Below are 26,959 nucleotides of genomic sequence, written 5' to 3' on the forward strand. Positions count from 1 at the left end.
ATGGTCTTCCTCTTCACAGTGCAGCTGAGAGACTTAAGACAACATTTCTGCTGAGGTCGTTCACAAGAAGGTGGATTAGCACTCAACAAAATAACTTGGCCTGTTTTTCTTTTATAATTAGATCAAAATCATCTACTCTTTGAGGATCAAAAATTTACTAGAATTCAATAGTAGCCAGGATCAATTTGATAGAGTCACTAATATTTAGACATTACATGTTAAGTTCATAAACATAACAATTTATATAATTTTTATTAGAATTATATCCCAATATCAGCTATATCAACAAATGCAATACAACTTTTAAACAATATATTTCTCTTAGCAGAATATTTTAATTTGCAGGTTAAGATATTAGCCAAACAATATTTTGCAAAATAAAATGGTATACACACATACATATACACACACATACACAAAGACCTTTTATTTATTTATTAAAATTCATTTAACCAGGAATATAAATATATTCTACTCTTCCAAATTTTGTTTCTGAAGTGAAATTATATATATATATACATGTCATATATATACATATAGTATATATACAATCATGAGTTTAGTAAATTATATATTATAATCAATTTATATTTTATGTAGATATACAAATATATAAATACCAGTTTTTATTTTAAAATGCCATATCAATGAGTCATAAGATTGCATGTGCATATGGTTTTGTTTTGGGGGTATTTATGTTAACATAACTATAACTTACAGATCATCAGGACAATTTCTTGGTGGCTCCAGTCTCCCTCCTGTTTGCACATAGTTTAAAACATCAAGGTTAGAATGAGCTGGATAAGGCTGATGACCAAGAGTTAAAATCTCCCAAATCAGAATTCCAAAAGACCTAGGATTAGAGAGTTCGCTTTAATTATACATATTACAAACACATCATGTTTACAGACAGTAGTTTCTCCAACATAATATTCCTGGAGTTATAAGGCTGTACTTGTGATTGGAATGATTGGCTCCATAAAAGGCAAATGCGAGACTTAAAAGCAAGGTGATCACAAGAAAAAGTAGAACAAGCAACAGCCTACCAGCAACACTTCAAGTTGAACAAGGCTCAATGGACACACACACACACACACACACACACACACACACACACACATACACTTTGCTTCTTTTTTCTGGCTGAACCTGAACTGCAGACCTCCATTATGCAGACATACTTAGAGGCGAGCAAGAAAGCATTTCAGCTGTTTTTCTTTTTTCCTGAGTTTGAGTGCTAGTAAATGAGAAGAGGGAAGCCATGAATAAGGACTAGCAGCACTAATGACCAATTTATTTCATCCCCAACTGTGCCTAGGGCCAATTCAGCTTGAATATTATTGAATAAATCTTTACGTTTTTAGCAGCTCTCATCAAAAGTTTGAGGTCAGCAGCAAAAATAAGAGGTCATATTCAAATACTAAAGAGATTTCCAAACCTCCCCAATGTCCTAATGTTCTTGAGATCTGTGATTTAAAGTTTACTCTAATAACCAAACATCTATCAATAGTAGGCATTTATGCACACATTTAGATGTTAATTCATAGGTAGCAATTTCTATTAGGCAAAGTCTCTATACTTCGGGGGAGTAATAAAATAAGTGAAGTAAATGTAGTTATTTTACATACACTAGTAAGATAAAGGATCAAATTGATTGGAGGGAGGTATGAGACCCAGAAGTAGTCCCACCTTGGACACCAGCTTTCACTTTAGCATTAGGCAAATCACAGCCTCTCTGGTCTTCTGGTTTCTCGCGTAATGAAGAAGATTAGAAGACCCTTTTTTTAAAATCCTCACCTGCAGATATGTTTATTGATTTGAGGGAGAGAGGAATTGGGGGTGGGGCAGAGAGATAAAGAGAGAGAAACATTGGTTGCCTCTTGCACTCACCCCAACTGGGGATTAAACCTTCAACCTAGGTACGTATCCTAATTGGGAATCGAACCCACAACCCTTTTGGTGTACAGGACAATGCTCCAGCCCACTGAGGCACCTGACCAGGGCTAGCAGACCTTTTAAGATCCCTTTAGACTCTGACATTGGATGGTTCTGCCCACATTTTTTGGTGTCCTATTAAGCTCACCATACATCAGACTGCGTGGTGAAGATTCCATCCATCAAGCTTTCTGGAGCCATCCACCGAACAGGGAGCAGGCCTTCTCCTCTCTTTCTATAGTAATCATTTTTATAGATGTCCCTCGCGAGTCCAAAGTCCCCAATCTTCACTGTCCTAGATGGACTGCTATAGTCTTTCACAGAGACAAGGCAATTCCGAGCTGCCAGATCCCTATGGCAGAAGCTATATTTAATAATAATAATAATAAAATTCCAGAGATCAGACAAATAATACCAGTATGTCTGTAGAGAAGAGAGACTTTTAAAAGAATTATTGCTATTTTGAAGGGGTAAAAATGTTTAGTTATTTTCTGTGTTTTACCCAAACTGCAAATGGCTATTTTACCAATATCCATAAAAACTTTGTATCCAGGATATTACTGTACCTGTGAATAAAGTGCAGCTGCTCCAAGTAGACACAGCCTTTTGAAATATCTACACACAGGTCTACAAGATCAACCAAGGTGAGTAAAGGACCATGAAACTGTAAGAAATGAAAGAAAGATTACAGGTACTTTTTCAGTTTGCACAAAAAACATATATACATATATATGTATAAGTGGCTACATATATATGCATGTGCACACACACATGATGTTTTAAAGATATTTTTAGTTATGGTTACAACAATTCAAACAAAGAGGAAAAGAACTAAATTTACATGTTTTCTACCAAAATATAGATCAATAAGACTACATTTAGTAAGCAGAGGCAATAATGGGACCTTTGTTGGAAACAGGGTAGTAGTTCTGATAGACCAAAGTTTGAAACCTAGTTCTGCTACTCACTCATTGTGTGAACGTGCTCACTTGGCTTTATTCACTCAGCAACTTTCTCATTTGTGTAATGGGAACAATAGACCTGACTTTGTAGGATTTGAAATAAGATATATAATCTGTCTGGTATATATAAAATCAATTAATAAATAGCTGCTCTCATAGTAGTAATAATGATAGTTTAATCAGTGCTCACCAGTTGAATTATTGGTCCAATGTCACGCTATAATGTCAGTCATGACAATGGGCTTGTTCCTCATATGAGCCCCATATATATATTGTTAGCAATACAGACTCTGTTTCAAGGTCACAGATTATTCCTCTTATCTAAGACAGCCAGGACAAAGAAATTGGGCCTGAACTGTCTACAATGATTTCTACATGGAAAAAAAAAAGCCAGTTCAAATTCTTATTAGTACCATAAGGAAAAAACTCAAAGTCCTGCTAGGACACTACCTATACATACTCTCTGTCCCTTGTCATTTCCCAGAAATTACCCTGGTTCAGGCTTTTATCACCCTTATCTGACTCATCCCAAACCTTCCATGTCTCCACCTCTTGTGCTTTTAATTAGCTCTTTCTGCTGTGACCCACTGCCTGTAGGGTTTATGACAGATTCCTGAGCGCAGCCTCCATGGCAGCCCTAGGCTGCACCGGTCTCTCTGTATGTCCATTTATTTCCCATAGTTTCTCCTCTCACAATCCGTGCTTTGGTCACACTAGGACACTGCAGTTTTTATACTTTCTCTGCATTTCTTAACCTCTCTTCTATATTCCTGCTATCACTGTTGCCTTGGAATGTCTTCCTTAGTCCTTATTTCCATCCATATCCGTCACTGAGCATCTATAATAGTTCCCAACCTTGAAATCCCTAAATTCCTCACAGATAGGTGTCCTTAAGTGCTGCTTCTTCTGCATCCCAGCAACCTTATGTCTCATCCCCACAGTAGGAAGAATCCTGATATTCTGGGACTTAACATTGCCATGGTCCCGTTCAATCACGCCTAGGTCTGATAACTAGGGTAGAACTTACTTCCCAAGAATCAGTCCCCTGAAGCCCTGTCTGGTTACATTAGATTCCAATCTCATGGCCTGTGTGTGTCTGAGTATCCTCTATGAATGGAGGTCTGCTTTGCTCTTGGCAAAACCTACTCTACTTGTGAAAACTGACTTCACAGAGAATCCTGCTCCTGAACTTTAGTCTGGTAGCTAGTGCCCTATTTGCTGCTGACAGATTTTCAGAAGGCTGTCTGCCTGCCTGGATTTCTAAATATCACTTGCCCCTGGAAGCCTATGTGACAACGTGTTGGAATACGTCATTAGTCTTCATTGGGTTTCCTTGGCTCCAGATGCTACCCTGGGCTAACGTCTATCATTTTCTGCTAAACCTTCTAGAATACTGAACTTCCATCCAGATATATTGTTGTTCTAAGCCTTTTAAGACACAAGGAGCTATAGTTTCAGAAAGCTTTCTGCCTCCCACATTGGTTGCTTCTTCTCCATAAAGTCTTTCCAGGACTCCTCAACTGGAAATCTCTCTCTCCTCTGTACTTCAGCAGTATATTCTCTACTCCACTCTAATGGACCCTTCTACTTTCCACCTTTAATGGGTTATTTATACGTGACATACCTCCCTGCCACATGGCAAGTTCCCTGAAGAGCCATGTTCTTCACAGTTTTACACTAAACAGCCAGCCAAGATTTGATGAATTAAATTGTTCCTGGATATGTACTTATATTACTTTGATAGCTTGGTTTTGTTTGTTTGTTTTTACTTTTTTCTAGCATCACACCATCTTGGAATATTAAAGCTAAAAGTAGCCTGAGAAAGTTTTTGATTTAACATTCCGTTTTATACATACAGAAACTAAGATCCTGAAAAGAAAGGACTAGACTAACAGTCTCAGCTCAGGGAAAGGGAAAAGGATGCTTGTGGTAGATCTTCAGGAGTGTGCCCCTGAGCACTCACTCTCTGTGGATGGATGGCTGGTCAAATGAAATCAGCATGGTAGGGACTTAGAGCCTGTGGTGCTCCACTGAGGGCCCTAGACCTTTATTCCAACACCAACTACCTAACAGCACCCTGTCCTCTGTGGCTGGAGCAAGGCAGACGAAGCCTGGAAGCTGTCCTGGGCAGCTGGCGGGACAGGCAGAGGAAGAACTGAATGCACCTGAGAACTAATCATTACAGCTATTGGGACCCTGGATGTATAGAAAATGCTTGGAAAAAGTGGGTCCATGTTTTCTTTTAGTTCTCCTTCATCTTCTCTTCTCTCCCCCCAAAAATATCTTTAAAATATCTAAAGATAAACTTTCTTGTTAAAGATGGGAGATTGATGCACTTTTAGTTCCACTCTCTCCCCAAACTTTACTAAAATGACAGTCAAAGGAAAATTCTTATAATTTCACAAGGGTAAATAGATCAGGAGAATAGACACAGAACAACAAAACCTGGTGGGACAGGAAAAGCAGGTGGAATGGAAATTTAGCAGAGCCAGGAGAGGTTGGAAGCTGACTACCTGCAGAAGAAGACAGAATTAAGCTATTCTTCACTGTAAAACCCCATAAAGGCTCTGGAGTTGGAAGTAGCAAGTATCTCTGAATGCTGGGGTGAGGGCAGGACTCAAGGCAAAAAGAATGTTTTAAAGTTTTTCTCAGGGGCTAACTAGGTCCTAGATGTCACCACTGTAGCTGGAGGCTTTCCTTTGAGGAAAACAAACACACACACACAGTGAACCAGAACATCACCAAGTTCTAAAATACCAAATATACTAAGGCGCTCTGTTGAAAATGGAGAGGGAAATTAAATAAGCATCCACATAGTGAGCCTTGAGATCCCCAGCTTCTTTCTCCCTCCTGACTCCCTGAATGAAGACTCAGACTTTATTGCCTGGACAGGACACCCGCTGATTCTTCTCTGGTGAAGCCAGGCATGTGCCAGGGAAAACATCCAGATGCTGTTATTAGGGGACCCCAAAAAGAAAAGCTGGGTCCCACCTGACAACCCAAAGGAAGCTGCTACAGACACATAGGTTCTGATCAGCTATTAAGTATGAAGGCCTCACTATTGAATATGAAGACCAGCCACAAGCTACCAAACATTTGAGAAAATCTCATATTACAAACAGATCCTAGAACAAAGAAGAAAGAAGGAAAGCAGGACAAAATAACTACCTGAAAAACTATAATTAGTATCCTAGGAGAAATAAGAGAAGATTTTACATGTGTGAGAAAAGCCCGGCTAATTATTTTAAGATGCAGTCAAAATATAAGAATGAGTCTATGTAAAACTGAAACTTTAAATTCTATAAAATAGTTTAGGAAATCTATCAGAATCAAGAGCAAAAGGACAAAGAGTTAGAAACTAGGAGAGAACAGCTAATAAAAAATGATAAAACAAAGTTGTCCATTATTCAACTAAAGATTTCTAGAATAAGGAAGTAGAAGGAACAAAGAGATTCTCTACCAAAGAAGTAAAATGAAAAAATCTCAGAATTGAAGGGGATGATTTTCCAGGCTGAGTATCGAGATGTGTAAAATGTACCACAGATAAGAAGTTCCGAAATTTTTCTAAGGAGGAGAAACAAAATGTAGGTCACTGATCGTAAGTTCAGGAACCAGAATGACAAAAAGACTTCTTAAAGGCAATTGTAGAAGCAAGAAAACAAAGATGTAGTGGATTTATTTTTGAGAAAAAGAGGTTTTCAATCTAGAATTAATCAAATTATTAATCCAGTGTGAGGGAAAAATAAAGGACATTTTCTTAGATAGAAAAAGGAAAAAAAGGCAATTTTAGCCTCCTATGCATACTTTCTCTTTTCTAAAACAACAAAGAAGTAATGAAACAGAGGAAACAAAGGCCCAACATGGAAATTACCAGGGTAAATGGGAAGGAAACCTCTAGGATAACAGCTGTGTAGTTAGTAGAGGACAAATGCCCATATTGACCCAGTAGGGAGGTGCCCAAGAAATAAATCATTACATGATAGATTATCTCATATATTTCACCATATTGCAGAAAGTATTACAATTCTATTAGGAAGTTTAGGTATATAGAAAACTGAGCAAATGGAAAAGAAGACGCATTTGCTAACCTAGCTTAAGAAGAAAACACAAATATAACACTGAGTAACTCAGCTGCGAGTGATACGTAAGTAGTTCGTCGTAGTAATGTAAACCTGCAATACTGATTTATCTGGAAATTGCAATGCTGTTGGGGCATGGAGGAAACAAAGTATGTAGAGTTGGTGAGGTGTGGGCTGGTACATGAGCAAGTCTAAGAGAGTTAAATCCTCATCCTTCATAGTAAGCAGTCGATAGAGTTCCCTCAAGGTTAATAATCAATGTGCAGTATTAGCAGAGTATTTAGGAGCCTGGAGGTAAGTACCAGAGAAACATGTCGCTGCCTAGGATGTGGGGATAAAATAGAACACGGGATGAAGTAATGAAAAACTCCTGTTTTTTTTTTTTTTTAACAATATATAAGCCTTGTCATATATCTAAATTTGTTAGCTATATAATGTGTACTTTGAAATAAATGAAAACCAAAGTTTTTAAGTCTACAGATTTAGTTTCTTGTTTTGTTCATGTGTTTCTCATTTGGGTTTAAAATAGTTTCCCTAGGTGCTATCACCCCTGGCAGCCACTCCACGGTACTCCTAGGGTCCCCACTGTGCCAGACACTGCTCTAGGTACTGCAGAGAGAACAGGATGGATCGGGGCTGCTTCTCATGGGCAGAACTGTAGCGTGGACAGGAACCTGTCCCCATGGTTGTAGGAAAAGAGAAAGCAAAAAATTGGATGGATGGCATGGAAGAAAATGTATGAAATCAAGAATTTTGTTTTGCCCAAAATTAGTTTCAGTTGCTTATTAAATCCAAACAGATATGTCAACTGGGTGGGGACATACAAGTCTAGGAAAGACATAGGGCCTGGAAATACCAATTTGGGAGACACAGACATAAACTACAGAGAAAGATGTGCCTTTTTCAATGCCACACAGTCTCTGTTCTCCAGAAAGCATGATTCTAGCAGTGAGGAACCTATTTTCCTGTTAATACTGCAAACAGGCCCAAATAACCAGAAAATGCCAGAAATTAGTCCAAGGTGCTAATTGTCCTAATCCAACATGAAAGATATTTCTTTCCAATGAAGTCTTCTAAGGTTCTCCCATTGGTAAAAACTGCAGCCTATGGAATTTAAAGAAAAATTAATAGGACATTATAGGGCATTTGCATTACAAAACCAATACTGTGAACCCCATTTCCTACCGTTGTTGTCCGGGCTTTACGCAAATAGGTGAGGAGGTCTCCTCCTTCCATCAATTCCAGGATAATGTACTGGGGTTCATTCAGCAGACAAACTCCAAGCTGCTTCAGGATGTTGGGGTGATTAAACTTGCTAAAAGGTGGAAAGAGACAGGTGGGATGACATGACTACAGAAGTCCTAGCTGAGGGTCTTTTTGAACTAAAGCAATTGCTTATCTATAGTTTCCATCAAAAGCCCTGATTTTTTTCTCTGATAAATGAAAGTCTCCTTTTCCAAGGGCTAATCTATGTTCCTGCTTTACAGAGGTAATATGGCAACCTCTAGTGGCCAGTGCATATGGACAGAATAGGGTGAGTTTTAGAAGAAATCATGTTATATTAAAGTATTTTGTGTTTTGGAAAAGAAAGTAATTTTTACTAATTTCCTTCTTCAAAAGATATTTGAAAACAGTATGTCTTTGGTCATCACAAGTATGAAATATTATTATCTCTTTTTTAGAGTAACAATTCAGACAGGCAGGTTTGGCTCCAACTGTTTTCTCAAGATGTCAAAGCAAGTAAACCTCAGTCTAATAACTAGAACCCACAGCTCAGGACCACCGTCTCAGATCTGCCCATTAAGATATCTTTGAGGAGTTTTTATGCCCAAGAACTGACTCTAACATCAAAGGCAAGTTTATCAAGACAAGGAATATTTTCATTGCCATCGTTGAACTCAGGAGAGCTCTCTCTTACTCGGCCTATTTCAACCATTACCATACATTTACAAGACCTTAAGCACGTTTAAAGCTGAACAGCTTCAGAATTCGCTTGCAAAAACACACTTCTTACGGAAGGTAAGAGGACCTTTTGCCTGAGGACAGCTTGTGTCCATACCTGGAAGATGGCTCTATAGAATACTTGTCTTTACAGACATATTTCTGTTTAATCTTCAGCCATGTTCATTGTGGGAATGATTTATTATGTCAGGTGATTTTGAATGTTAAAAATCTACCAATCAGATGTAAAAGCTTCCTACCCATACCAAGGGAACATTATTTCAGAGCTGTCCTGATACCTCATCAGATATGCCTCCTTCAAGAACTCAATCTTCTCCTGGTCTGTGGAACCCTTCTTCAAAGTCTGTGCAACATAAAAAACAAGCCAGGAATCAGTATAGCAGACCCTTCTGTGAGCTCAGTGGTTAAGGGAGATAATATCTGTTTTGTTTTATAATATCCACCCTGAAAGTTTGAAACAGATAATGGATATTGAATGTGCATTGCTATGTAATCTATTCAAAACATAACTTCTGTTATTGAAAGTATTTAAGTAGAAAAAGGTGATAAAAGATATAGTAATATTTACACAAAATATCTTCAAAATGTAGAAATTTTAAAAAGGGACCAAATTTGGCATCTAAGCTAATTTCTTTTTGTTTTTCTTTTTTTATCCTCGCCCAAAGACATGCTTATTGATTTTTAGAAAAAGGGGAAGTGAGGGAGAGAGAGAGGGAGAGAAATGTATATGTGGAAAAGAAACATTGATCATTTACCTTCTGTATGTGTCCTGACGAGAGACTGAAGCCATAACCCAGGCATGTGCCCTGACCGGGAATCGAACCCCTGACCTTTTGGTTTAACAGGATGGTGCTCCAACCAACTGAGCCTCATTAGCCAGGGCTAAGGTAATTTCTTAATTTTCAAAATTTTCAACTCAATATCTGTTTCCCCACCTTTTGCTAACAATATCATAATTTGTTTCTCAGAGGTAAGGTGCCCAGTCCCAGGCAATTGATCTGAGATAATCATGAAAATCACATTCTGCAATTCTTCAGCCTCCCTTGCAAATGGTTTCAGTTTTGGCCAATGAATGTTCTGGCCTAAATGATGATTCCATTCCTGATTTTCCGACAACCATCTTGGTACCATAAGGCAACACACATGTACAAAGTCAAGAGAATTTCAGATGAACTGGCACTGCACTAAAGGCAGCAGTCATCCTGTTATTGAGAAAAATAAATACTTATTTAAGCAAATTGAGAGAATCTTGCCAACCAACTTTTTTGGTTGTATAGCCTACCCTCAAAGCAATAAATTCCTAATAAGCAGTGGTCAGGGCATTTCTCAACTACATAGAAGATTCATCATCTCTTGATCAAAAGAAAGTTTTACAAAAATTCAAGAACATATCCAGTGCTTCCTTAAAAAACATTAAATATACAAGATAAATAATGGTGTAGCACAGGACAGCAAAGCACAGCCTGTGGGCCAATTCTACCCCATCACCTATTTTTGTGCAGCTGGCAATCTGAAAATGGTTGTGACATTTTTATTTTTTTCTAGCTTTATTGAAGTATAATTGAAGCTACATTTTTAAATGGTTGAAAAAGTAAAAAAAAAAAAGTGTTATTTTATTACACATAAAATTATATGATATTCAAACTTGTTTTTACAAATAAAATTTAAATGGAACATAACCCCCCTCATTGGTTTACCAACTGACTGTGGCGTAGTTGCAACTGACACGAGATGGCCACAAGTCTGAAATATGTACAATCTGCCCTGCGACCTAGGACCTTGAGAATGTGCTTAACAACTCCACTTCTTTATAGCGTATCTGAAGGGAAAAACTGCTGGGTCTTAGCTAATCAGTAACCATAGAGGTTACTATTAATTTCAGAGCTCATGTAGGACGGGGAAGAAAAATGCGATTTCTGTACCCATGAATAGGCTCCTACCTTCTACCAGTACTCTTTTCGATTACGATTACTCATCTTTTATTATAGTGGCATTTATCCGTGTAAATCCATGTAAATGTGCAGACGCAACATGTCAAGGATTGAAAAGACCCACATTACCTTCACTGCTACTTTGGTTTCTCCACTTCCAACTCCTAAGACGTCTACTGCTGCCCCTTCATACACTTCTCCAAAGGCCCCACTTCCCAGCAAGAGACGCAGAGTTAGTTTTTCCCGAGGGAAGGCAGGAAGACATCCAATCTCCTCTTGGGTCGGAAGAGTACTAGAAGATAATAATATTTTTGATCTCCCAGAATACATAGTTTGAAAGTTGGTGTTAGTGTTCGAAAGAGTATGAGAAAGAAATCTCGTGGCTTTACAACACTGAAGTGCATTCAAAGTGATATAGTGACATGGAATTTTGTGTTTCTGCTCCTTCCCTATTCCACCACCCAGAATATTCCCTCCTTATTCTAAAACCCAGACAGGCCATGTCACTTTGCTCTTAGGCACCTTCATTTTAATAAAAACATGCCCATGTGAGCATTGTCTCAAAGCTTTTTGCTTTTGTTTGCTGTCGCTTGCTTTGTTACAGTGATCAATTATTTATTTCTTCAGGTTACCAGTTTGTGTAAAAAGCTATTGTCAATTAGTAATAAACACATCTGGATTTATGAACTAAAAACATTTACATTAACTATTTCACACACCTGGTCTCTTATATAAAACAAAATTTACTATGACCACAAAAATCAACTTCATTTCCATCAGGCTAACTTTTAGAAAGCTGAGTTTTTCACGTAGAATATTACGAGGGAGAAAAAATGCATATGCATTAAAAATGCTTTGAGTTTTTAAAGGAGAATCTTGAATGCTGCATGTGCTGAGTATTTTTCTCAAGGAAAAGTCACCTCTGAGTAACTAATTTGATCAATTCTGTGTCTACTCCAAATACTTCACTTTCATGTCTTGAGTTACAAATTTCAAGGCATATGACTATATAATCCTCTTATGTATAGACAATATAATACAGTGTCTTGTATAAAAAGACATTTAAATATTTTCTTTAATTATGATGACAACAGCACTTCAAAATTCATCTGTTTTAAAGAGCTTTTGAAGCCAACCACCACACAACTTCTGAAAACTGAATTAGATTGAATTAATACCACACACATATGTGACCCTCGAAATTCCTCTCTTCCACATGCTTCCAGCTGAACCAACCATGTTACCATCTACTCTCTTCAACGTAGCATTTGTTTTATTTCATTTATTTTTGAACAATGTGATAAAACACTGGAAGATAACTGTTTTTGTTTTTGTTTTTCTTATTTTCTTTAGAATAGCATAACCATGTCATTTGCCATCCATCCCAGGTCACATGCAAGGGAAGAAGGATGCATTGTTAATGATTAAGCCAGAAGAGTGGCATAACCAAGGTAATCCTCCGCTCTCCATCTCGATGCCCCATGTGATGGCCCCCGTTACACACCGTATCGCACAACAGCCATTAGCCAGTCCTACTGCAGCTGCCAGACCTCGCAGCTCAGCCAGCTCTTTGTCTTCATTTATGAGAACAGTCAGGCCTTCCTTGGGAGTTTTTTGATTCTTTAATCTTCTATGCCATACTATAAAGAAAAACATATAATTTACAAAATAAATCTTACTTCTTTTTTCCTTTAGGACATTAATAATACATTTTAAGCATTCATCTGTAAGAACACCACCACTGGTAAAAGAACTGAATTTGATTGAAAAATATGCCCATAATTAAAAAATCTAACTAGCTCTGACCAGTGTGGCTCAGTTGGGTGGAGTGTCACCCCATAAACCTAAAGGTCTCAGGTTTGATTCCTGGTCAGGGCACATGTGTAGGTTGTGGGTTAAGTCCCTGGTCAGGGAGCATATGGGAGGCAACTGATTGATGTTTCTCTCTCACATTGCTATTTCTCTCCCTTCTTTCCCCTTTCTCTAAAATCAATAAGCATGTCTTTGACTGAGGATTAAAAAAATTTTTCTAACTAATTAAATCTAGGTACAAAGTTATAGAAAAACACATAGCTTACACTATCTCACTTTTCATCTTATATCATAGATTTAATATATTCTTATTGTCATTATAAACAACTTGAAGTATCTTAATATCAGAATTTATTTTTCAAAATCATCCATACATTAAAGTAAAATGAAAACACGCTTGCATAATAATTATTAGTGAAACAGATTCATTTATGAGTCCAGATATGTCCAGGTTATACTTCTCAGTAGACCTGAGGAGTGTTTTCAATATAATTAATGGCTATAATGGCATGCTTTATTTAAATGCAGAGTACAAGAGTATACATCCATTGTTGTTGCATACATACATACTCAAATACACACCAAATGTTAGCAGTGGTCATCCCTAGTTGTGAAATCATGGGTGATCTGTATTGCCTTCTTCATACAATGACCAAATATTATTTTTATAATCATAAAAAATAAATATTTTAAAGATTAAAATACAATTACATCAATAAGAGCATCCATCTATCTTAGAATATTAGCTCAGACACTGAAAACAGCGAGGGTACTTTGTCAGATGATCACGAAAACTTGAACTTTATTCCACAGTAGCTTCTGTATTGAACAGGTTAGTTTTATTCAAGTGAAATTCCACCTGAAGCACCACACAGGGATAGATCCTAAGTACTTTAGCTAATGCAATTTTTCAAACCCCAAATGCTCTCATTACCCCTCTTTGTTTTTAAAGGCATAGGTTAATGTCCCCATCTTCAGTGACATCTTCTGAGACTTCTGTAACCTCTTCTGACTCTCATCTCTGAACTTATAAGACTAAATGTGGCTCTCAACACTTCTATGTCACTGTCTTGTGTATTTCATGTACCATTCATTGCCTTTTATTGTTGTTTAACACATATATCACTATTTATCTTTTTACATAGGTAGGTCTTACCTCCCTCATTAACAGGCAAGCTCCCGAGGCTGGTATTTTACTGCTTTATCTTTCTCTCTGGTCCCAGTATATAGCTAATGTTGCACACAAGATATGACTGCTCCCCACAGCAAAGGCTGTCAGTGCTTATCTTTAAACCCTTGTTTCAATAAGTATGGCTGATGAGACCCCTCAGCACAATACAAATTTTAAAACAATTGCTACTTTTCATTATTTTAACAACTCATTCTTTTCCCATGCACTTACACACCCCTACTAGTAAAACCACATGCACTGCTCCTAAAGAGCCAGTTTAGTTTATTAATACTGAAAAATCAGTGAGTTCCAAATAGAATAAAGACCTTTAAGTCCTGAGAAAGTCAGATATCCAAGGGATGTCTTGAAAGCATAATAGGTTGTCTGAAATTATCTCATGTTCATCCACTAGAGTTATGAGTTTAAACAATGGTGATGTACAAGTCAGCAAGCAAAGGTCAGATGGAAGAATCTTCATGGACTACTCTTTCTCAGTAGGAAAGCAGACAAGCAGTCAAGCCTATATGCCAACTGCCAAATATACTGCAGTCATATGCGTAACTCTGGAGGGGCTGGCTTAGTGACACAAACATCAGCTGTGCAATACTTAGACTCCCTGGAACCACAGGTTAATATCCTGGCAGGGTCAGCTGAAATTTTTAGCTCTCCAAGTTAGCTGAAAGAGTTCCATATATTATCTGGGTAGGATCTATGAAAAGAAATCTCAATTCAAGTTTTAATGTGCTCCCCAATAGGTTATGATTCCAATCGGTTTGGTGGAAAATAAAGATTTAAAACACTTAGTGAAATATTGGCTTTCTTTATCCTGAGAGATTTCAACTATGTCTGTTACTTTTCCTTAAAGTTCTGTTCTAACTTTTCCTTAAGCTACAATTTTCTGAATATGTACTTGAGTGTTCTTTTCTGGTAAATATCATGCTTTTCTTGTAATGTTTCAGCATGTCAGGGACACATAATATTAATAATGATAGGCTAACCAAGACATCTTAGGGACTAAAAGAAAGTGCTACTAACATTAATCTTGCAACAATAGGAATGAACCAGAATATATGATCACTATAATAACTTTATAGGCTCAATATATGATCAAACCTTTTGGGGTTATCACTGTGTTTTCTCATTATTAAACTAAGTCTTTATAGAAAAACAAACTTTTAGGACTAGCACATCAGTATAAAATAAATAGTGGGAAATAGCCAGTTTTCTATCCACTTAACCTAATTCTTCTGTTTTCCTGATCATTTATAAATGAGCAAGGATTTGAAATAAGCAAGTCAGACATCTGAAAGTAAGAGTGGGTCCTACAACCCAGAAATCGATCTTTTGCAAAAGAGGTCCTGCTCATTCCAAACTGGGCTGTCTGCCTGGAGACCCAAACTATCCTGACCAAGGATTTCCACTGGTCTTGCATTAACCCTACCTTTTAAAAAATGTATATACTCAAAGTAGTTTTTTAATTTATTTCAAACTATAAGCCACAAAACACTTGTTATATAGTCAATCAGAAACAAAGACTATTTTAAAGAAAGTAGTGTTCTTGCAAGTAATTTTATCTAAAGTATCCCATGAAGTATAAATATAGATATATTATACGTATCATAGTTATTCCTATATCCAGAAAACAATTCACAAAAGATAATGGTTTTGAAAGCATAGCCAAAGATAACAATATAAATTTTATAAATTTATTTAATTTGGAAGATTAAATAAACTAAGAGATAAATCAATTCATGTAATCAAGTAATTTATTACCTATGAAAAAAATTTTTACTTACCCAAGGTCAATGGTATTATAACAACCAGAAATACTCCAATTATAATAGTAAGTATAAAGCTTGTTTCTGGTATCCAAAAACCATCTAATGAGATACATGAGAAAAGGAAATTACTTCACAGAATAGATAGTCCAGGTGATCTGTCTGATATATCAGAACTAGCTCCTATGATATTTTAGGAGCCAATTAAACCATGGGGTTTGAAGTCATATCTATGTTGAGAGTATTTACATCATTGAAAATAAAAGTCAATGTTTTATACATTTTTTTTCCAGAGAGCCAGTTTACCAATATATCATAGGGATGTACCCACCCAGGTTTCTACTTTAAAGTGACCAAGAAAACATGTATGATCTTTTTAATGAATTTGGGACAAAGAAATATCAGTCTTCAAATATATAGTCAAGATTATTATTTCTCTATAACATCTTCATAAACATTTTACCCCATAGATATTAAGCTGAAGAATATAAACATGAAAACATGGTGTCTTCTCTTAAGTAGTTACATTTGAGTAGAGGAGATAAACATGAGCTTGGCAAACCATAGCTTGTGGGCTAAATCTGGCCACAGCCTGATTCTGTATTGTCCATGAGCTAAAAATGATTTTTAAAGTATTATTAACAAAGAGAAAAGGAAAGAAGAAAAATATGCTACAGAAATCAGATGCAGCCTGCAAAGCCTAAAATACATACTATTTGATTCTTTTCTGAAAAAGTTAGCTAAACTCTAATCCAGATAACTAACTATAATTTTTTTAAAAAGAGTATAATGAAAGTTTTATATAGAATATTGGGCTGTGTGTTTGAAAGATGCAATTATTTATTTGCCTAAGGATTACCAGTTAAGCATCATGATAGGTTCATTTAAATTAGGCCTTGAAGGATGAGAAAAATTTCAATGGACATAGAGTGAGGGAAAGGAAATGCCAGGTAATGGGATGAATAGTATGTTGTGGGGACCTGCATTCCAGGCTGATGTGAACAAAGGCTGAAGATCTAGTGCCTTAAAAGTTTTTACCAGACTGATATGGGCTAGCAAATAGGGATAAATACTGGGAAAGATAAACCATAAACGCAGGACAAATCATAGAAGGCCTTACATGCCACATGCAAGTTTGTAGATGGCCCTGAAAGCAGTGAATGGAGAGCCATTTTGGGCACTTCAGAGAGGGGTTAAGTGATCCAGCTGTGCTTTGGCTAAGTTAACTGTCAGCATGTGATTAAGCCAAAAGCACAGGCAAAAAACAATAGCTTAAATTTGGAAAGCCAAAGTGGAAATAGGAAGATGGGATATCATCAGATAGAAATCAAGATGGTAAATCAACAGAACTCAGTGACTTGAGTAGAGGAGAAAATGAAACATGGTACTGAGATTTCCAGTCAATGTGATTAGAAAGATGACATATCATAAACTGAAATAGGATATATAGTGGAAGATGTAACTATTGGGAAAGAGACAAGGTACAGTTTTAGGCCAGCTGTATAGAAGATGAGAGTGCCAAGAACAGGATGATAAGACTCTGCACAGCCTTGGAAGTCTAGATAGGAGCATGGACTTGATGAGTGGGCATTAAGGAGTAGCTGATCATTACTGAGGAGAAAAATGACAGTGATCTTGATGTTTTAAGAAGAGCACATCATATGAAATGAACAGTTTAGTACTTTGGATGATAAATCATAAAGTCACCCAATTTATTGCTAATGTTAAGAATGCACTATCTTTATCTCTGAAACTTTGTGTAATAAGTTAGTATGTAGACAGACATGGTAATATACCTCCAGCTAATAAAATATTCTCACTGATTCCACTATATTCACCAAATCCCAGATTATTTGCAGCTACTACTCTGAACTGAAATGTTCCTTTCAGGTTTTTGGATTTCCATGTACAAATGCTACTGCAGGATCCATTAAATGCCATCTTCCACATTAAATTCTGGTTTAGGGAATCATTTGAAGTACTCTTTCTGAAAAATAAAGAGCAAAACCACAACTATAGAAAATATATGAGACAACATATGTGTTATTTCTAGATGCTCATATATCATTTTAATGACAGAACCCCAGAGCATGTCCTATTGCACACTTTATCTTTAATCTCATTCCTCTCACATAGTTTGACCACAGAACACAGCATAGTCTTATAAAGTCATCCCAGCAATGAATGGAGCCAACCAGTTCAGCCCATCAGGAAAATAATGAATAATCTATGGCCAAGAAAAAGCTGAAGCACCTTTTCCTACTCTCAGAATATGTAGACTTTCTTCAGAATTCCAAACACATAAGACAATTATTCCATCATTTTTAATGGGAAATTTTTTTATCCTCACCTGAGGACATACTTATTGACTTTTAGAGCGAGGAGAAGGGAGGGCAAGAGAGAGGGAGAGAAACACGGATGTGAGAAACATTGATTGGACACCCCTCACACATTGCCCCAGCTGGTACTGAACCCACAACACAGCTCGTGCTCTGATGGGAATGGAATCCATGATCTTTCAGTTTACGGGACAACACTCCAACCAACTGAGCCACACTGGCCACAGCTAATTGGGGGTTTTTTATTTTTCTTAATTTTTAGTCTCTATATCTGTAGTTTTCAAATACTGTATCCAGATAAAATAAAATACGAAACATAAAATTGAGAAGAAATGTGTAACAGCTCAGCTACCAAAGTTATGTCTGAGATCCCTAGTTTTGTTGCTGCCGTTTGTATTGGCTACACTTACCTGAAAGTCAACCCACATTATTCTTCACATGAAACATGGAAAGATCACAAGAGCTAGACTTAAAAGATGTAACTGGAATGGCTTTTAGTAAAATCACCAGCTGAAGGCCTTCCAGTTATGTTTTCTCTGACAATGAGAAGTTGGAAACTTTTCAGACCACAGCAGTTTTAGAACATGGTACCAACCCACAGTGAGCATGGGAATGTGTAATAGAAGCTGGTTCTGCTCGTAGTAACTGAGCAGCCAACCTGAAAGAGCAACAGTGATAGCAAAGGCTGAACCTGTGAGGGACTGGGGATGGGCAAGAACATCTGGAGGATCAGAGCCACAGACTTCGTCGCAAGCAGCTGAATGTCCTAGGGACCATCCTGAATAAAGTCCTGAATAAAACTTTATGACACAATGTTTTTGTACATTTTGTAAAGTCTCATGCTGGGCATTGACAATTTCATTGGTTAACCCAAACAACTCTGATCCAAAAGAAAGAGACACTTAAAAATTTATAAAATGGCTCTCCACAGCTATTGGCCATTGAGAAAGAGAAAGATGAATTCTGACATTGTTGCGCACCTTCTATTTACAACACACCATACTGGTGTTTTCCATATGCCATTCCATTTCACTGTCTTCACAACAGTCTATAGGGGCAGATATTATTATCTCAATTCATGGATGAGAAAATTTAAGTTTAAAGTGGAACAAAGCAAGGAGTTAAACATGGTCTGTGTACTAGGTTAAATAGACAAATAGGTTAAATAGTGACCCCCCAAATTCATGCCAATTCAAACCCTGGGACCGTGATAGAGGGTCTTTTCAGATATAATCAAGTTGAAGGATCATATTGGATTAAAATAGGTTCAAACATAATGACTGATGCCCTCTTAAAAAGACAGAGATTTAGGCACAGACGCACACCTGGAGAACACCATGTGATGACAAAGCCAGAGACTGGAGTGATGCATCTACAAGCCAAGGAATACCAAGGATTGGTCACAATCACCAGAAACTAAGAAGAGGCCAGGAAGAATTCTTCCCTAGAACCTTCAAAGGGAGCACGGTCCTGCCGACACCTTGATTTTAGACCTCTAGTCTACAGAACAGTAAGAAAATAAATGTTTGTTGTTTTAAGCCATATAGTTGGTGCTATTGTGTCATGGCAGCCTTAGGAAATACAGCCTTTTCAGCTCCCAAATTCACGCACTTAGCACTATCCCTATCACCGTATTGTGAGCAAGTATACAGGGTGTACTAGAGTGTCCTGATGGAAGAAGTTACTTTGAGATACTAGAGGTACGGCGATTCATCTATTATCCTATTGTTCCTGTCCTCAGAGTAGAAACTTGGGGCAAGGAAATGCAAAGTATTTGCGAAGCATTGCATTTAAGGTATTATTGAGGGGAACACACTAAAGGGGTCCTGCAAGACCATGGTGAGGCCTGGCTGGTGAACATAATTACAGTCACAGACCAGCAAGACAGTCCTGCACATCAGGTTGTATTTCTCTCTGTATGAGAAAGAGTAACAGAAATTTCAAGAAGGTTTCAGTTAGAAATATGGCTAATGTAATCCTCTAGCATGAGCAGGAAAAATTTTTTTAAGGTTAAGGGAATGCCAGAGCAAGATGAAGCAAAAATAGATCTAAAGCTCAAGTAGCCAGGACTATAATTATGGAAGTGACTTTTGTCCTTGGAGCTTCTTAAAAGATGGCTTCATAGTCCCGTGAGAGGCGTGTCTGTGGAGTTTGGAATTCTCCCCCTGTGTTGGCAAGAGATCAGTTCATCTGAGCCAGTTATGATTCACAGAGCTCCTCTTACTGGCTGGACCTGAGATTGCGTATGTTCGTCAGCTGATGTGTTTTCATCAAAGGCACATTTTCAGTCCTCAGGAACACACTACAAACCGTAATCTTCACAGTGGATAGAGACTCCAGTGTGACCTACACCTGATTTTACATTCAGAAAAACACCTAGCTCACTAACAATTCTCACTAGACATTCTTCACCTTGCTAAAACAAATTAACATCAGAAATGTACACGCATACCATCATCTAACATTAAACATAGCTCAACTTCCAGAACACAATACATATTAAGTAAATATAAATTACATGTGCCAATGACGGAATTATTTTCATGAAACTTTGACAAGCAGTTACAGATTTCTGGGAAGACTGATATGATCTGCTTATAATTGGAGTGCCAGGGTTGGCTGCTAGGGACTGAGCAGAGAATAAAATGATACATTCAAGGTCCTTAAACTAAAGATCCTTCATGTTTATTTATAAAATATGCAGTGATAAATATTATTAATTTTGATCTAATAACACCTTACAATTAACTGATTAGTTCTTCGTAACTTACAAAGCACTTTTGCCAAAAGACATACCTTATCTCAAGGATATAGTACAAAAGTCGGCTTCCATTATCATCAGCTTTTTCCCACTGTATTGAATTTTTACTGACTTCTAATAATTTTGGAATGCCTGGTTTACTTGGAACTCCAGCTTTGGAAACAAAAGAAAATACTATTTGATATGTTAGAAGTATAAAATATTCTGCACAATAACATGTTTCTGTAGACTATACTTACTAAGAGGAAAGACAAATACATTAAAGAAACGTTCAGAAGTATTCTCATATGAGTGCATAATTTTAAATGAGTATTTGAAGTTTTTATTAGTGATGGATTCTTGATAAGAGTAACAATATATCTTAGCTTGATATGAAATAAGTAATATAAAAAGAAAATATTGTAAGTTTTGAAGCATTTTTTCTTGTAAGGATCAACTTGGATTTATGGTATACTTTTTAGAACACTAATTTAATATGAGTATACTTTTTAGACATTTTATCTTTAGCATGTGGGTAGGATAGTAAGTAAATATTGTAACTTTTTTTTCATTTAGGTTTTACTGTAAAAGAGCATAGCTAGACAAGAAATCTGAATACTGAAAGACAAAATAACTCTGCTCTCTTGAGGATCTTGCAAGATCAGGTGAGTATTATCTCAGTAAGGATGCCAAACTCTTTTCAATTTTTTCACTCAAGTTTTAGAAATAGTGTTCTATTCTTTTAAGAAAAATGTCAACCTGTAGGATTGGTAAAATAAGTGTTGAGAAAAGAATTGAGAAAATTTACAGCATTTTCTGAGTGCTATAATTACTTACCTTTTGTCTTAAAACTTTCTGCAAGTGAGGTGCTATTTTCTCCTGTCCTGTACACCACCACTACTCGGATGTTGTAAGAAGTATAAGACTGAAGATCTGTGATATTACAGACATAAGCAGGGCGTTGTCTGCATGAAGCTTTAACATGGTAAAACTCATTGTACTTCCACTAGAAAAAGAAGATTCAATTAGGAATGATTCTCTATAGCCCTTTCAGGAAGTAGGCCACCTTGTTACATCAAGAGAGGAAAAAGGGGGAAATGGAAGGATTGAGAAAAAATAGAAATGCTGATATCAGGGCCAATGTTTCATAAACTTATACATGTATTGATCTCACTGAGACATATATCTTAATGAAATAGATGCATTGGATCCATACCTTGTACTCTGAACCTATGAACTTATTGAGAGACACAGGAGGAGAGAGAGAGAGAGAGAGAGAGAGAGAGAGAGAGAGAGAGAGAGAGATTGACAGATGACTGGCTCAAAAATTGTAGCCCTTTGATCCTGCCTCCTTAATGATCTGCTACAGAAATTATCTTAGGTAAATAGTGCAGGTGACCCAATATTCCACACTGTCCAGAAACTATCACAGCTGCTTGAAATGTCAAGTAGATGTTTGACCAGAAGTACTACTGGAAGACTGTAGAGTATCAGCCTTACCACAGTAATGAATGTTCTGGGCAGACCACCAACTTGGAGGAGTGCCACAGGCTACCCTAGTAAACCACAAGACAGTCAGAACCTTCCACATGTCAAAGACCAACAAGTGCAGAGGTGAAGGCTACCACAGAGGGATCTTCAAATTATTTGGTGGAGAGGGGCAGGATGGTAGACTATGATGTCTCAGAGACTAGAATTTCAAAAATGGTTGGTTCTGGTAAGGATTTCTCTAGATTGCTGAAGAAAAGACAGTTTTAAAGGGCTCCCATGAAAAAAATTGACCCCCCAAAATTATTTCTCTCTCTCCAATCTTAAATGTGTTCTTTTTCTATACACTGTTGTGATACAGAATCTATAAAATGAAGATCTAGGTAGAAATTTAACACTGTGATTGAGTTCCCTCATTTTCTATGTAAGGACCTTTTGACAGAAAAGAGAGACTAAAATTTGTCGTTATCTCCTCTTTCCTTTCTAAAAAAATTATTGATTAAAAATATATATACTCATTGTTGGTGTACGAAATACCATTGATTTCTGAATAACTGAAGTTGTATCCCACAAGCCAAATTCATTAATTAGGTCAAGTAGTTTTTTGGTGGAAACTTATAGGGTTTTCTGTGTATACTATCATGTTGTCTGCAAATAATGACAGTTTTACTTCCTCCTTTCCAATTTGAATGCCTTTTATTTCTTCTTCTTGTCTAATCACTGTGGCTAGGACCTCCAGTACTGTGTTGAGTAAGAGTGGTGAAAACAGACATCCCTGTTTTGTTCCTGATCTTAAGGGAAATGCTTTTGGATTTTGCCTATGGAGTATGATATTAGTAAGTTTTTCATATATGGCCTTTATTATGTTGAGGTATGCTCCTGCTATTCCCACTTTGCTGAGTGTTTTTACCATAAGTGGGTGCTGGACTTTATGAAATGCTTTTTCTCCATCTATTGATATAACCATGTAATTTTTGTCTTTTGTTTTATTTATGTGATGTATCACATTTTTTAATTTTCAAATATTGTACCATTCTTGCATCCTTGAAATAAATCCCACTTGATCATGGTATACAATCTTTAAAATGTATTGTTGGATCCAGTTTGCTAGTATTATGTTGAGGGTTTTAGCATCTATGTCCATCAGAGATATTGGCCTATCAGAAAGAGAAACTAAGAAAAAAATTCCATTTACTATAACAATTTAAAAAGTGCCTAGGAATAAATTTAACCAAGGAGGTAAAAGACTTATACTTGGAAAGCTGTAGAACACTGAAGAAATAAATTTAGGAAGATACAAATAAATGGAAGCATATAAGCTGTTCATGGATTGGAAGAATTAATATCATTAGAATGCCCATACTACCCTAAGCTATCTATAGATTCAATGTAATTCTTATTAAAATACCAATGGCATATTTCACAGATCTAGGACAAATACTTTAAAAATTTATATGGAACCAAAAAGGACCCCAAATAGACACAGCAATCTTGAAAAAGAAGAACAAAGTTGGAGGGATCACAACACCTGATATAAAACTATACTACAAGGCCACCAAAACAAAAACAGTCTGATACTGGCCTAAGAACAAACACATAGATCAATGAAACAGAAAAGAGAGCCCAGAAATAAACCCAGGTCTCCATGGTCAAATAATATTTGACAAAGGGAGTATGAGCATACAATGGAGTGAAAACAGCCTCTTCAATAAATGGTGTTGGCAAAACTAGACTGGTACATGCAAAAAAATGAAACTAGACCACCAACTTACACCATATACCAGAATAAATTCAAAATAGATAAAGGCTTAAATAAGTTTTGATACCATAAAAGTCCTAGCAGAAAACATAGGCAGTAAAATTTCAGATATTCCATGTAGCAATATTTTTGTCAATATATCTCCTAGGGCAAGGAAAATAAAAGACAAAATAAACACATAAGACTACACCAAGTTAAAAAGTTCCTGCATGGCTAAAGAAACCATCATCAAAATGAAAAGGGAATTGACTGTATGGAAGAACATATTTGCCAATAACACATCAGACAAGGGTTTACTTTCAAAACTATATAAAGAACTCATACAACTCAACAGCAAGAAGACAAACAATCCAATTAAAAAATGGGCAAAGTACCTGAATAGACACTTCTCCAAAAAGGACATACAGAGGGCCCATAGGCATATGAAAGGATGCTCAACATTACTAGCCATCAGAGAGATGCAAATTAAAACCACAGTAAGATATCACCTCACACCTGTCAGAATGGCTGTCATTAATAAATCAACACAAAACAAGCGCAGGTGAAGATGTGAAGAAAAGGGCACCCTCATGCACTGTTGGTAGGAATGAAGACTGGTGCAGCCACAGTGAAAACAGTATGGAATTTCCTCAAAAAAGGAAAAATGGAACTGCCTTTTGACCCAGTGATTCCACTGCTGCAATATACCCAAAGAATCCATAAACACTGATTCAAAAGAACCTGTGCACCCCTGTGTTTATAGCAGCACTGTTTATAATAGCCAAGTGCTGAAAACAGCCTAAGTGCCATCAGTGGATGAACATATTAAAAAACTGTTGTGCATTTACACAATGGAATTCTATGCAGTAGAAAGAAAGAAGAAAATAAATTCCTACCCTTTTCAACAACATGGATGGAACTAGAGACTATTATGCTAAGTGAAATAAGCCAGTCAGCGGATGACAAATACCATATGATCTCACCTACAAGAGGAATCTAATGAACAAAATAAACTAATGAGCAAAACAGATCCAAAGACACAGAAACAGGGAACAGACTGAGAGCTTCTAGAGCAGTGATTCTCAACCTTCCTAATGCCGTGACCCTTTAATACAATTCCTCATGTTGTGGTGACCCCAACCATAAAATTATTTTTGTTGCTCCTTCATAAGTGTAATTTTGCTACTGTTATGAATCGTAATGTAAATATCTGATATGCAGGATGTATTTTCATTGTTACAAATTGAACATAATTAAAGCATAGTGATTAATCACAAAAACAATACGTAATTATATATGTGTTTTCCAATGGTCTTAAGAGACCCCTGTGAAAGGGTCGTTCGACCCCCAAAGGGGTTGCAACCCACAGGTTGAGAACCACTGTTCTAGAGGAAAGTGGTGCGGGCAGAGGATGGTAGAAAGAAGGGCAAAGAATTAGTCAAAGAACATGTATAAATGACCCATGGACACAGACAATGGTGTGGGGATGGACTGTGGGAGTGGGGGGTGGGCTGGACGGAGGAGGGCAAAGGGAGAAAAATTGGGACAACTGTAACAGAATAAACAAGAATTTAAAAAATACATATTCATCCTTGTTGCCTGCCTCAGAGTTTTAATATAGATTTATAAATTCATTCTCAGGTGTCCTATTATGATAAAGTAGGTTCACTAGAGATAGAAGTTTATGACTGTATATCACTCATTAACCATCTCAGAACATAGCCTTCTACTATGCTCATCAGTTAATATCTATAGAGGGACACACATGTAGAAATTACTGTATCAAACAATTTCAGCTTCATGATTTCCTAAGAGGTATTTCTGAAACCAGTGTTGAGCAAGTGTGAGAATACAGGAAGTTTTGAAACAAAAAGCATTGCATGGAAATCATGAGGACTGCAACAGGCAGGCCCTATCTGCTGTCCTTCTCTCCAAACTTTGAAGAGTTGGGTGACTTAATGACTCATATTCCTTCCATGGATAGCACCCAAGGAGTGCTGTAGGAATGAGTCAGCCCCTGGGGTCCTCTGCCTGGCTGGTGACATCTGACTCACGTCGGCACCTGTCTGGGTCTCTGACTTCCCATCAGTAAAATGAGAGGCTCGAGATCATCATCTCTAAGGTCCTTCTCCATTTCATTTCTTTGATCTGGGAAATGAACTTTACATCCCTCCCCTCAACTTTAAACTGAACTTTACTAAGGTAACAAAATGTCAAAAAAAAAAAAAAAAAAAGAGGGCAATCCTCCAATTTAACTGCATTTTATAAGATGACCTTTTTTTTTTAAACAATACTTCACCATAAACACGCTCAATGGAAAAAGTCCCATTAAACTATAGCCTTTGGTTTTATCAACTCAGCGTTCACTGTTGTTTCACATTTTTCATAGTTTTTATCTAAAAGTACAAGACCATAAAAAATCTTACATAATAAAACCTAAAAATATCCTGGGAGCAACTTCATTTTTAAAACGAGACCATGACTATACTTATTAGTTTTTAAGTTACCACTGAACAAGACATTCCTAGACAATCTTTATAAACGTGGACACACACATACATAATGATGAAAATGGCATGTAGCAATGGTAAAAATATAATAATATATTCTAAGTGTGGCAATATAAAAATCAATGCAGACTTTCTCTAGCAGTGAATAATTAGATTAATGATACTTTAAAATTCAGTGAATATTTTTATGTTGTTTAAAGAAGGAGGATTTTTAGATGAGGAATACATAATTTACATGCCAAGATCAAAATGGTTTTACATTTTATTTCTCTCCTGTTGCTATACAGTCCTTAAACAGTTGAGAGAACTTTTCTAAATAAGGTTTTGGTGTTTTTGCTTATACATTTCTTTCACTTTATAGAAAACACCAACTTGCTATGGACTTTAAACTAGAGAACCATGTTGATAACGTCTGAATATAGTATTATGAAATACATAAACCACAAGTTTTACCCTTTTGCATGGAGCCTTTTAAGAGTAATTTAATCTCTCTGGGAATTCTTTCTATCAGAAA

The 26,959-nt window shown here is 36.7% G+C and overlaps 1 protein-coding gene across 1 annotated transcript in view; it reads right to left on the bottom strand.

Annotated features, from left to right (window-relative positions):
- The window catches only part of ROS1 (ROS proto-oncogene 1, receptor tyrosine kinase), a 104,658-nt gene that overhangs the window by 16,127 nt on the left and 61,572 nt on the right, over positions 1 to 26,959 (bottom strand). Inside the window, exons 32-42 of the mRNA XM_090279782.1 lie at positions 21,547 to 21,715; positions 20,766 to 20,883; positions 17,427 to 17,617; positions 15,649 to 15,732; positions 12,374 to 12,509; positions 10,999 to 11,161; positions 9,217 to 9,281; positions 8,162 to 8,291; positions 2,502 to 2,599; positions 2,084 to 2,287; positions 719 to 853 (exon numbers count right to left, since the gene is read on the bottom strand). Of these exons, the coding sequence (XP_090135908.1) occupies positions 719 to 853; positions 2,084 to 2,287; positions 2,502 to 2,599; positions 8,162 to 8,291; positions 9,217 to 9,281; positions 10,999 to 11,161; positions 12,374 to 12,509; positions 15,649 to 15,732; positions 17,427 to 17,617; positions 20,766 to 20,883; positions 21,547 to 21,715 (1,493 nt within the window). The remainder of the gene's footprint in view (positions 1 to 718; positions 854 to 2,083; positions 2,288 to 2,501; positions 2,600 to 8,161; positions 8,292 to 9,216; positions 9,282 to 10,998; positions 11,162 to 12,373; positions 12,510 to 15,648; positions 15,733 to 17,426; positions 17,618 to 20,765; positions 20,884 to 21,546; positions 21,716 to 26,959) is intronic.

This window comes from Furipterus horrens, unplaced genomic scaffold (genome assembly GCF_987537825.1).
Source record: "Furipterus horrens unplaced genomic scaffold, mFurHor1.1.pri manual_scaffold_6, whole genome shotgun sequence".
Classification (NCBI taxonomy): domain Eukaryota; kingdom Metazoa; phylum Chordata; class Mammalia; order Chiroptera; family Furipteridae; genus Furipterus; species Furipterus horrens.